Below are 12379 nucleotides of genomic sequence, written 5' to 3' on the forward strand. Positions count from 1 at the left end.
TTTTATATAAATTATGTGTGTGTGTGTGTGTGTGTGTGTGTGTGTGTGTGTGTATTTATCCATTGAACCAGTATGGGAATTATTTGGGCCCTAACTTATCCACCTACTGGTCTGATGGCAGTGAAAGGCCGAAGCATTGTATCAGTTTTGGACATAGTTACATAGTATTTGAGGTTGAATAAAGACATTAGTCCATCAAGTCCAACCTATTAGGATCACATCATAATGGTGACCATATTGCAGCACTAACCCTTCCTGATTTCCTCCAATACCAGTGCGGCGCCCCTGTCAAGCTGGAGTGTCTCTATAAATCTAGAGTTGTCACATTGTAATCATTCTGATATTGATCTGTTATCATTTGAATCTGACACCTGATGGGTGTGTCCTTGCCACAGAGCAGACCAACCAATAGGGGATTATTATGAATATCTGTGTCTCCCCAGCCAATCACTAGAAGGCTCATGGCCAGTGGTGCATGCCGGAAGAGGACATAAATATTTGGGGGCGGACCATGTGAGGTGCTTTTTCTCCCCTGGGTCCTGCCTGGGGGGAGGCTGTTATGGACTGATCTGGCTAGGCCTGAAGCCTAGAAGGCCGAGCCATGTGTGCACACTGAGTCTGGGGATGACAGAGTAACTTCAGTAGGTGTGGGGAGCCTGAGAAGTGACCCTTTGCTGTGATCTGAGAATCACCACAACTGGCTGAAAGGTCCGAGCCTGTGATGGCAGCAAGAACTTTGTTCTACAAGGAGCCCACACCACCCTGGATGTTCTGAACCCTAACCCTCTCTCCCAGTTCTACAATAAAGTTCTTCACTCTGGATCTCAGCTTTATCTGTCACCACAGAAGGGAGGTGAGTGCTATTGTGGCAGACTAGACAGGCGATGAAAACCCATTTATTCCAGCGGCTCCTTTGGGGGTGAGCACTGTGACGGACCCCCGTACTCAGGAGGAGTATGTCCGCCGCTGTCTTCTTCCTTGCTGAGGAGATATTGGAACCCGCTGATCTATAGCTCCCAGTTTCCCCAGTCACTAGTCGGGACTCAGTATAGGTGAAACAAACTCTGGTTTATTGAGCAACTGCACAAACTTTTATACAGCAAGTGATGAGATCAGAATATAATCCCATCACATCCCCCCTCCCCCTCCCAGACCATCGGTCTGCTCAACACCACAGGTGTCCACCTGCTAACGAACTCCAGACAGCCATAGCAGCAGCCTGGCCAGAATGTCATTGTTCTGAGCTCCCTCAGAGAACAATGGGAGATAACGAGGGATGGGGCTGATAGTCTTTCCATAACCAGGTCACACAGCATAACACACTCAAACATAACCAAACACCAATACACATTTATCTTATAAACTCATCACCGTGTCGTCACATAGCTCCCCCAAGTTAAAGGATGGCAGACCCGGTGAGACCCTCTACGGGTCCACTTGGGGATGTCCATGCTGTTAGTCACCCTTCCAGTTCTGTTTGGCAGGATAGTATATCAGCATTCTGTTTCCCAGGCCGGTATTGGCTTGTGAAATTGGACGTCTGTAGGGCCAGGCTCCACCGCAACAGCCGTCCATTGGCCCCGGACACCCGGTTCAACCAAACAAGGGAGGTCTCCATAATACTAGGTCCATAGTCGCTGGGAAGGAGGCTGGCCACCAACCCCCTCCAGGAGCCCAGGTCACGGTGGGTTCCGTGACATTTCTTCCCCACCAAAGGTAGACTAATTAGGTCCCATCCCCCAATTGGTCTGGACCTGCATTTCTCGGGCAGCATAAGGCCATAAGTTTCAACCACAGGACGTTCTGCCTCTGGGGAGAGATGTCGTCTGTGCCTTTCTGAGAAACATGCTGCCTCTGGAGAGAGATAAAGCCAGAATCTTCTGGACACTAAAGCCATGTGCTGGTAGAGAGGCCGGCTTCCTGTTCTCCCATGAAGGTTGGAACAGACAACAGTGTGGGACATAGGCCAGTGGTGCTCTGCCCTGGTGTCAGCACTTCTGCTGGGGAAACCACATCCTCAGTTCTGGCTTGCTGTTGGGGCGGGAGGACGGCTTCCTCCTCTCCCAGACTGCTGATCTGCCACTGGGGAGAGAGGTTGACTACCTCTTCTCCCTGGAACGTCGTCTGCAATACATTACACGGCAATGCAGAATACCACCAACTATAGAGGACTACAAATCCCAGCAATACACTATACAGCAATACAGAATACCACCAGCTATAGAGCACTACAAATCCCAGCAATTCATTATACAGCAATGCAGAATAATACCACCAGCTATAGAGCACTACAAATCCCAGCAATACATCATACAGCAATGCAGAATACCACCAGTTATAGAGCACTACAAATCCCAGCAATACATTATACAGCAATGCAGAATACCACCAGCTATAGAGCACTACAAATCCCAGCAATACATTACACAGCAATGCAGAATACCACCTGTTATAGAGCACTACAAATCCCAGCAATACATTATACAGCAATGCAGAATACCATCAGCTATAGAGGACTACAAATCCTAGCAATATATTATACAGCAATACAGAATAATACCAGCTATAGAGGACTACAAATCCCAGCAATACATTATACAGCAATGCAGAATACCATCAGCTATAGAGGACTACAAATCCTAGCAATATATTATACAGCAATACAGAATAATACCAGCTATAGAGGACTACAAATCCCAGCAATACATTATACAGCAATGCGGAATAATATGAAGCTACACACTTTGTGTTGCATCGGGGTGGTGGCCTGATGTCTCCAGTGTCTCAAGAGGGCTGTGCGGGTTTCAGGAGGACTGTGCAAAGTCTCAGGAGGGCTGTGTGCGGTCTCACCTGGGCTACGTATGGTCTCTCCAGTTCTGTGTGCAGTCTCACCAGGGATACATGCTGCGTGCGGGCTCAGCAGGGCTAAATGCGTCTCACCAGGGTTGCGTGCTATGTGCTGACTCAGCAGGGATATGAGCGGTCTCACCAAGGCTCTGCAGGGTCTCAGGTGGATAGAGTGCAGGGTTAGGGCTGCTGGCAGCTTGCCCACATTTCGGTTCAGTTCTCTGTTTCCCCAGCTGCTCTCTGCCTGGCACAGCTCTGAGACCCCTCCCTCCTTCCCGGCACCCTCAGGTGCATAGCTGGCCTTGGCCGTGCCTGCAGAGTTTCCACCTTGCCACTGGCACCCCTCCTGATGCGGCGCACGGGGCACATGCTCCCCCTGCCCCCCCAGCTTTGGCACTGGCGCAGATGAACCCCTCCCTCTCACTGCCCTGCTCAGACAAGCATTGGTCCATTGGACCAGGGCTCAGAGCAGGCTGATGCATAGTGTTGGGCAGGCTAGTGCTTGAGGCTATGCATTGGGCATAGCGGGCAGGGCCGCACACAATCAGGCTGATTGTGTGTGGCCCGGTCCACCGGGCAAGTGCCCGGTATGCCCTATGGCTATTCTGGCCCTGCCCATGGAAACCAATCAGCTTCTCTCTTTCATTTTCAAAGCTTAACTGAGCAAACTGAAGAGAGAAGCTGATTGGTTGCCATAAGAATACTGTCTGCTCCAGTCTCATGCATTCCCCCCATTGTATATTGTTGCATGCCGTCAGTGTCAGGTATTAATCACCGTATTTCTACACTTTGGTCAGGTGGACGGAAGACAAACCTCAAAACGAGATGTTTTTTCATCAAAAGAGTCTTCTCTGGACATGGCACGTTCTTCATTCGATGATCAGTATAAGGGGTGTGGAGATATCATGGAGGCTGAAATTCCTCAGCTCTTCCAGACTGAGTATTCCACAAATACGGAGTTTGCTCATGCCTGGGACACTGCAACCTTTAAATGGGAGAAGGAGAAGAAGAGGCAAACGTCCTTACCCAAGGGCTTCAAAGACCAATATGCCATTGCATTGCTGGCGTACACTATCAATGGGCCTCTTCACAAGCTCTTCAATGACGCTGTGAGACAGGCTGGAAGGTCCAAGGAGTATTACCTGAGAAACTTCCACTTTAAGGTCCTCCACTATTACCTGACCAAAGCTCTGCAGGAGTTGGACGTAGAAGAGACTCCTGCTTGTCATAAGGTCTTCAGAGGAATAAGAGGAGTCCGATTTAAGGCCGAACGTCAGAGTAACGTCCGCTTTGGCCAGTTTACTTCTTCTTCCATGAATGACCAGAATGCTCTTCAGTTTGGCGAGGACACCTTCTTCAGCATCTACACCTGTTATGGGGTCAGCATCAAGAACTTCTCCTTCTTTCCAGGTGAGGACGAGGTACTCATACCACCCTTCGAGAAATTTAAGGTGACCAACTTCTCCAAGGAGGGAGACAGGAACGTTGTCACTTTGAAGTCTCTGGAGAAGTCAAGCATTTACAACTGTGAGCTGGCAAAAGGTAAGCCCAATATTCTCATCCTTGGAGACGTCGTGTAGCTGCCGTGCATGGCAGAGGTTAGTGTCACCATATTAAATCATATCTGTGTTTTATTTAATGAAGAACTCTTAACTCTGCAGTGCGGCTATCCCTGCACGGCAAGGGTTAAATGCTTGTTCCCTGTGCTCAGTCCCTGCAGCGATCCTGTGAGTCAGCACATCCTATACAATGTATTTTAAGTGTGGACGCCGAGGAAGATTCCATCGCTGGAGGGGGAGACCGGCTGCAGGGACTGGTCTAAAAGCCTGCTGGGTCCAAGGTTTTGGTGGGGGCTCATTTTGTTTAGGGAGCTAAAATAACAAAGGTAAACTCACCTGAACTTTGGACCCAGGAGGCTCTGCTGGAGAAGGAGAGAGGCTGCAGGGAGTGAGCACAGGGAATGAGCACATAACCCTTGCAGTGCTGGGATAGCCCAACTAGTTCTGACCGGAGTTCTTTTTTAAAGTCCACACCTCTTTATCTCTTTATAGCCCAGAGCTTCCACACGGTAGGATTTGTACTTGGAAACGGCTTAAAGAAGAACTCCAGGATGTTTACAGATGTTTGAATTGTTTGGGGCTTTTGTGGTCTCGTGGGCTTCCATACTTTGTGGCTGTTATTACGTCAGGCCGCGTATTGTGTAACAACTCCATTCATAATATTCACCTGACACATAGGGGTCTATTCACACAGCTGCCGAAGGGTCCAGTCGTAGCTTTGGCTGATCTTTCTGCTCTCTTTGGCTGCCGGAGCCCTTCGGTTCAGTATTCACTATACCCCGTACAGACCGTACAGCTGCCGAAGAGCTCAGCCAGGCAGAAGGCATATGCTGGGAAGAAGTGACAGCCAAAGCGGGGAGAACGCCTCGCAAATGGCAGACCACAATAATGTGGCCCCCAATAGAGGATTTCTCCTCATCTCCTGTTCCAATGACAATGATCATCTGGACCAATTGAGAGCATGAATCTCCCCAATATGGGTACAGGCAGCAAATGGGAACTGACAGGGGTTCTAGGCCTTCCCTCAAATAATACAAGGCTGGCTTTAGATATTAGCTTGTAAATCTAGAACACAGGAGAAGGTCCTTCATATGTATTGTATGTAACAAGAAGATCTGCAATGACATCACATCTATGATATATGACATCTATGATATAGAAGGTCTGCTATGACATCACATCTATGATATATGACATCTATGATATAGAAGGTCTGCTATGACATCACATCTATGATATATGAAATCTATGATATAGAAGATCTGCTATGACATCACATCTATGATATATGACATCTATGATATAGAAGATCTGCTATGACATCACATCTATTATATATGACATCTATGATATAGAAGGTCTGCTATGACATCACATCTATGATATATGAAATCTATGATATAGAAGATCTGCTATGACATCACATCTATGATATATGACATCTATGATATAGAAGATCTACTATGACATCACATCTATGATATAGAAGGTCTGCTATGACATCACATCTATGATATATGACATCTATGATATAGAAGATCTGTTATGACATCACATTGTCTTTGCTGCCACGGTATCCGGGTAACATTGTTTCTTTTTCAGAGAGGAAGTGTAAATCAAGATGGTGTCCCTTCAACGCAGGTAAGAAACCTGAGCAGAGAGATCTACTCTGTCCTGTCCCCTTATGTCAGACGATACAACTGACCAGGATATCCTCCCATAAGGTTCAGGCCAGAATTTACATCTGATAACATTTTGAGGTCTACCATACTTCCCACCTGATAGATTTTATCATTATTACAACAAATGACACACAAAATGACCCGTGCGGAGAAGAGGGCTTCTAGGAAAGGGTTTGCAATCCAAGAGGCAAGCACTTATCATGATAGGCAAGGGAGAGAGCACCGCCTGGAGGAGGCTAGAGGCCAAGGACAGGACATTTTACATTTCTGAGTACTGGGAGAAAAAGTGTAAAGACAGGGATGAGGATTCCAGAGGATGGGGGCATCCCTAGAGAAGTCTGGGAGTTATCAGCTGAATAGTAACCAGCAGTGACATATGAACAGGGGTAGTAGAAGAAGGTCTACATGTCCCAATCTAATGATTCTCCACAACAACAAATGTCTTCTCCTGGAGGAGAGGGGACATAATGTGCAAAGTGGAGGGATTTATAGGAATGGGGAAGGGGGTTGGGTAGGTTTGAGGGGTTAGGGTCTTTAGATACAGGTAAGATGTGGTAGGTCAGGGATGACCCCAACACCCTAAGTCTTCTGATGAATAATTTCAGGTTTCAATGTCTAGGGGAAGATGTTTATAGAAGCGGGGAGGTAGATAATGGCCGGGGCAACCTCGCTCAGAGCAGATAGTAGCGTGTTGCTGAATTGGGAATCATGGTGAGACATCAGGAAGCTGCTGAGATGACCAAGTTCCACGGGTTAGGGTGAGGATGAGGGCAGCAAGTTTTTTTGGGGTTGAGATTTACCTTCACTTCCTTTCTTGCACATGTTTTACCAGACAGGAAGTGAGGGGAACTCTTTAACAGCAACACAGAAATAAAATGCTTTTCTTTAGTAGAGCAGGCAAGGCTAGAACTTCCTGTGTCCTTGTTTCAGATTTTCCTTCTGACTTCCTGTCTGGTGAAACTTGTGTCTGCATAGCAATGAATATTAGTACAACTCATCTGCAGGTATAATCTGTGATCATCCTTCCACAACCTTTTATTTACATGCCTGGTCAGGTGTCTCATGTCAATTCTTTTCCTAGAGATACGGGAAGTGAGAAGAAATCTCTCCAAAATTAGGGGAAATCCCCTCTTAGACAGTCATCATTGGAAAAGGCGTCCCCGTTCCAGAAATATCTGCAGAATGTTGTCCCAGTTCATCTGTTGAGGGTTCAGAAAATCCTGTTTGAAATCCTATGAAGCAAAATTCCTTTTGGGTCATTTTTGGGGCTAATAGATAATCTATTGACAATAAAATGCATGGGAAGTCAGGCACTGGCATAGGGCGGACATACCAATGGCAACAATTTGGGCAGGGTTCCTGAACAATCCCATACAGAGTGGAGAGGGTCCTATCCATGCAGGTTTAAGGTCCCCATGGGAACAACACAAAGTATTTTAATACAATCTTGGGGAATAGATGGTGTAATACCGTCTGTCTATGTAGAGTCATGCGTACTACAACAATCATATGCCATGACGCAGACTGGACATCAGAGCATCATACCAGGCCGGGGATACCTTCGGGTCAATGCGTTTCAATGGTTAAACCATCTTCATCAGAACCAAAACTAACAGATCAAAGGCAAAAACCGCTATTTAAGTCTTGTGGAATATTCTAAAGCATGCGCCAGCCACAGGAAGTGAATTCTGCCCTCACTTCCTGTGGTATTATGGCCAGCCCCAGGAAGTGAATTCTGCCCTCACTTCCTGTGGTATTATGGTCAGCCTCAGGAAGTGAATTCTGCCCTCACTTCCTGTGGTATTATGGTCAGCCTCAGGAAGTGAATTCTGCCCTCACTTCCTGTGGTATTATGGCAGGGATCTCAAGTCTCCCTGATGTTCAGGGAGTCTCCCTCTATTAGATAGCGGCTTCCTGATGTCCGCGAGAGAGGCATTTTCTCCCTGAAAGGTTTGCTCTGAGTAAACCTTTCCGGTAAGATATCAGTGGGTAAAGTTTCAGAGTGAGGCTTGCCTCCTGGAGGAAGGTCATGTGATCTCTAGAGTAGCCTCAGAACGAGGCTTGCCTCCTGGAGGAAGGTCATGTGATCTCTAGAGTGGCCTCAGAACGAGGCTTGTCTCCTGGAGGAAGGTCATGTGATCTCTAGAGTGGCCTCAGAACGAGGCTTGCCTCCTGGAGGAAGGTCATGTGATCTGTAGAGTAGCCTCAGAACGAGGCTTGCCTCCTGGAGGAAGATGTTATGGTCAGCCCCAGGAAGTGAATGCTGCCCTCACTTCCTGTGGTATTATGGCCAGCCACGGGAAGTGAATTCTGCCCTCACCTCCTGTGGTATTATGGCCAGCCACAGGAAGCGAATGCTGCCCTCACTTCCTGTGGTATTATGGCCAGCCACAGGAAGTGAATTCTGCCCTCACCTCCTGTGGTATTATGGCCAGCCACAGGAAGTGAATTCTGCGCTCAACTCCTGTGGTATTATGGTCAGCCACAGGAAGTGAATTCTGCCCTCACTTCCTGTGGTATTATGGCCAGCCCCAGGAAGTGAATTCTGCCCTCACTTCCTGTGGTATTATGGTCAGCCTCGGGGGCCACATACTCCTGCAGTGAGCTTACATAGTAAAAAGATAAAAGTCCATCGAGTCCAACCCATAGAGATATGAAACAAAAGAAGAAAAACATCAGCCGGGTTAGCCCCCCCATATCAAAATTTTTGAACAAAACATATGCAGTTGGTTAGATCTTTGTTAGATCAGGTTAGATCTCTGTTGTTTGCGTTAGATCTCACACAGAAATAGAGATATTAACAGTTATTTGCAGGGGGTGCTAACCCGTCATCAGCCCCCCCTTATCAAAAAATTTACCAAAAAAGGCGATTGGATATTCCCGGGATCGGCAATCTCTAATACCTCACGTACCTCTAAGAAGTCAATATCCAGGAATACATCCCGATGAGCTTGGCTCACATACAGCAGCACCCCAATCAGACGCATTGCACTTTCCTCGGGTAGCATTAGAGGGGACGCATGCCACCAGCTGATGAATATCGGGCAGTGATTGGCCGAGGCTTTGGCTGTTCTCGCTGATGCAGCGGCCATGGCCAGGACGGTATTCATGTAATGGAGACTCATTGATGAATGAAGAATTGTCCAGCAATAGGACATAAACGCAGGGCAATAGCAGCATGTCGGTGTATGGCCAGGGACACATTTCTATGAATGGAGAATGCCGGCAGCACCATTGTAATGGATGTATAGGGGGAGAGCTGAATTCCCCATTCACACTTCCATAAATACACCTACCATGCGTTACAGTGTGGGAGGTGTGTTGCATTTATTCGAATGGCACCCCAGACGCACCTCCACACGCAATGCGTCGTGTGTTGCGGTGCTAGCACTACTTTTTCAGCTGCACTGCAATACACAGTATTGAAGTACGACGCATTGTGATACAGTGCATAGCAGCCGAAGGTGCGTTTGGGGTGATATTCAAATGAATGGCAATGGAACGCACCTGCACTGTAAAGTATGGTAATGTGCATTGCGTGGTAGTGTGCGTTGCAGTGTGCGTTGTATGGTAGCATGTGTTGCATGACAGCATGCCTTGTGCGGTAGCGTGCATTGCGTAGTAGTGTGCGGTGCGTGGCAGCGTGTGGTGCATGGTGGCATGCATTGCATGGCAGCATGCTCTGTGTGGCAGAGTGCGTTGTGTGGTAGCGTGCGTTGTGTGGTAGTATGCGTTGTGTAGTAGCATACGTTGTGTGGCAGTGTGTGGTTATTTGGCATGCCTTGTGTTGTAGCATGCGGTGCATTGTAGTGTGCATTGTGTGGTAGCATGCCTTGTGTGGTAGTGTGCATTGCGTAGTAGTGTGCGGTGCGTGGTAGTGTGCGTTATGTGGCAGCATGCCTTGTGTGGTAGTGTGCATTGCGTAGTAGTGTGCGGTGCGTGGTAGTGTGCGTTATGTGGCAGCATGCCTTGTGTGGTAGTGTGCATTGCGTAGTAGTGTGCGGTGCGTGGTAGTGTGCGTTATGTGGCAGCATGCCTTGTGTGGAAGCGTACATTGCGTTGGAGCGTGCGTTGAGTGGTAGCGTGCGGTTCATAGTAGTGTGCGTTGTGTGGTAGCGTGCGGTGTGTTGTAGCATGCGTTGGGTGGAAGCAAGCATTGCGGTGCATAGTAGCGTGCGTTGAGTGGTAGCATGCGTTGTGTTGTAGCGTGCGTTAAGTGGTAGCGTGCATTAAATCACAGAGCCAATGCGTTTCTCCCCACACTAGGGTGTAATGGGCCCTCACTTTACCATTGTACACTTTGTCTCTCACATGCACACTGACTGCGTTCTGTTTTCCCCGCCAGGTATGAGGATGAAGATGACTCGTGATAATATTCTGATGATTGCCATATTGTCCCGGATACTGGGGCTGCACCTCTGTCTATAACGCACATTACAGTGATTATCGCTGGGGTAGAGTCCGCATGTGCGTCTCACTCTCCGGTATTCCAGCTTTGATGTATTTCTATATCAGAACAACGCAGGAAAGTCGTTCTTATGTATCACGCATGATTGCTGACGATCTTATGATGGTGACACCCCCCGGACTGTCATCACCGACACCTGACATACACCCCGATACGTTGTCTCTGGTCCAAGTGTTGCACAGGTCAGGGGTCAGAGGTCAGGATTGGCTGCAGGGAAGAACTCGCACAATGTTGTCAATTTGCTGAATTGGAATTTGAGATTTTTATTGACGTTTCTTAGATTTAAAATGAATAATAAAATATAATAAATCTCGGCTTTGCGTCATACGTGCGTCATACGTGTTCATCACTTATATGTGTCATATATGGATCTCCCGAGGGTCATTTCTGTACTTTTGTGGCCCTGTGAGAATTCGGAGCCACTGCGGTGGAATCTCTTAGTAAATGCTTCTTTATATGTAAAGAGACAGCGCGCCTTCTCCTCGTGTATATATATTTCCTGACACCAACATGGCAGCATACCAATGGGTCTAGCTCCGCCCCTCATCCAATCACAGGACCAGTTACACTAAACAACTTGGTAAGCAGCCACAGACACTGTGTGCGATCGCTCAGCTCCTATACTCCACCCTGCGTACGTTAGGTCAAGGGGCGTGATGAAGTCTCCACTGATGAAGTCACCCCTGATGAAGTCACCCCTGATGAAGTCTCCCCTGATGGAGTCACCCCTGATGGAGTCACCCCTGATGAAGTCACCCCTGATGATGTCACCCCTGATGGAGTCTCCCCTGATGAAGTCACCCCTGATGATGTCACCCCTGATGAAGTAGCGCCCTTTGACGTAACGTACGTAGGGTGGAGTATAGGATCCGAGCGATCGCACGCAGTGTCTGTGGCTGCTTACCACGTTGTTTTATCAATGAAATGTGAGTCGTATCTTTTTACAACCATCTGCACTGCGAGTTTCCTCTTGTTATTTGATGCGTGGGCCATTTGGAGGAACTGACTGCTTTCAACTTCTGAGGCTGCAGTAGGAGTCTGTACCTGAGAGGAGGAAATCACTGGGAGTTGTTCGGCATCAGGTGCTTCCTCTACCTGGTTATAATCAGAGGAACATCCCTGGTGCGTCTCTGCTAGAGGTGACGTGCGTTCCAGAAGATGTCTCTGTTGATGGTCACAGGAGACTGAGATGACTTCACATCCACTTTTATATCTTCTTAGTGTTGAAGATCCGGGATTATGGACATTTTTGTAGTCATATATTATTTGCACTGAGGTGCATGTTATACACATGCGTTTATTCTGGTTGTTATTCTTTTCACATTGCATCACATTGTTTCACGGCCAGTATCTATTATATCTGATACTTTGTAGATTTATTCACACAGCGCAGCTTTTATTATTCATTTTATACTTTAAATAAGACACGCCTCCCAAGGCCACCATTCTTTTTCTGTCCTCCCTGCTGAGAATATTTTTGCTCTCCCCTTGCCGGTTTCTTCCAGCCTGCCGCTCAGGTTCAGCCTCTCCTGCTGCAAAGTTCCCTTTGTTCAGGTGACTACATGAAATCTTATAAGAGAAGCCCCACCCCTACCCCCATATCCTCAGAGTTTGGGGTGCAGGAAATGGTCTCTTGCACTGATGCACCTGCTGAAAGCAAAGCTTCAGATTTCAATGCACTTGGCGGGAAATCTGTAGCTGACTGTGAGCTTCTGGGGGAAGAGTCTGCAGAGAGGAGCGCCATGGGCTCTGCAGAGACTTTGCCTGGACCAGACACAGCCGCTGTCTCTGAGATTGGTGGAGGAGGTGCTGGGAGCAGTGGT

The 12379-nt window shown here is 47.7% G+C and overlaps 1 protein-coding gene across 1 annotated transcript; it reads left to right on the forward strand.

Annotated features, from left to right (window-relative positions):
- Nucleotides 1-3644: 3644 nt before the first annotated feature.
- On the forward strand, nt 3645-6707 carry ART1 (ADP-ribosyltransferase 1; the record flags this gene model as incomplete). The annotated part of the gene is made up of 3 exons (XM_018575356.1): nt 3645-4389; nt 6009-6047; nt 6694-6707. Coding segments are annotated over 3 exons (798 nt in total), but the record flags the coding sequence as incomplete, so codon positions are not given.
- Between the last annotated feature and the right edge of the window lie 5672 nt (nt 6708-12379).

This window comes from Nanorana parkeri, unplaced genomic scaffold (genome assembly GCF_000935625.1).
Source record: "Nanorana parkeri isolate BGI_ZX_2015 unplaced genomic scaffold, ASM93562v1 scaffold3824, whole genome shotgun sequence".
Lineage (NCBI taxonomy): Eukaryota > Metazoa > Chordata > Amphibia > Anura > Dicroglossidae > Nanorana > Nanorana parkeri.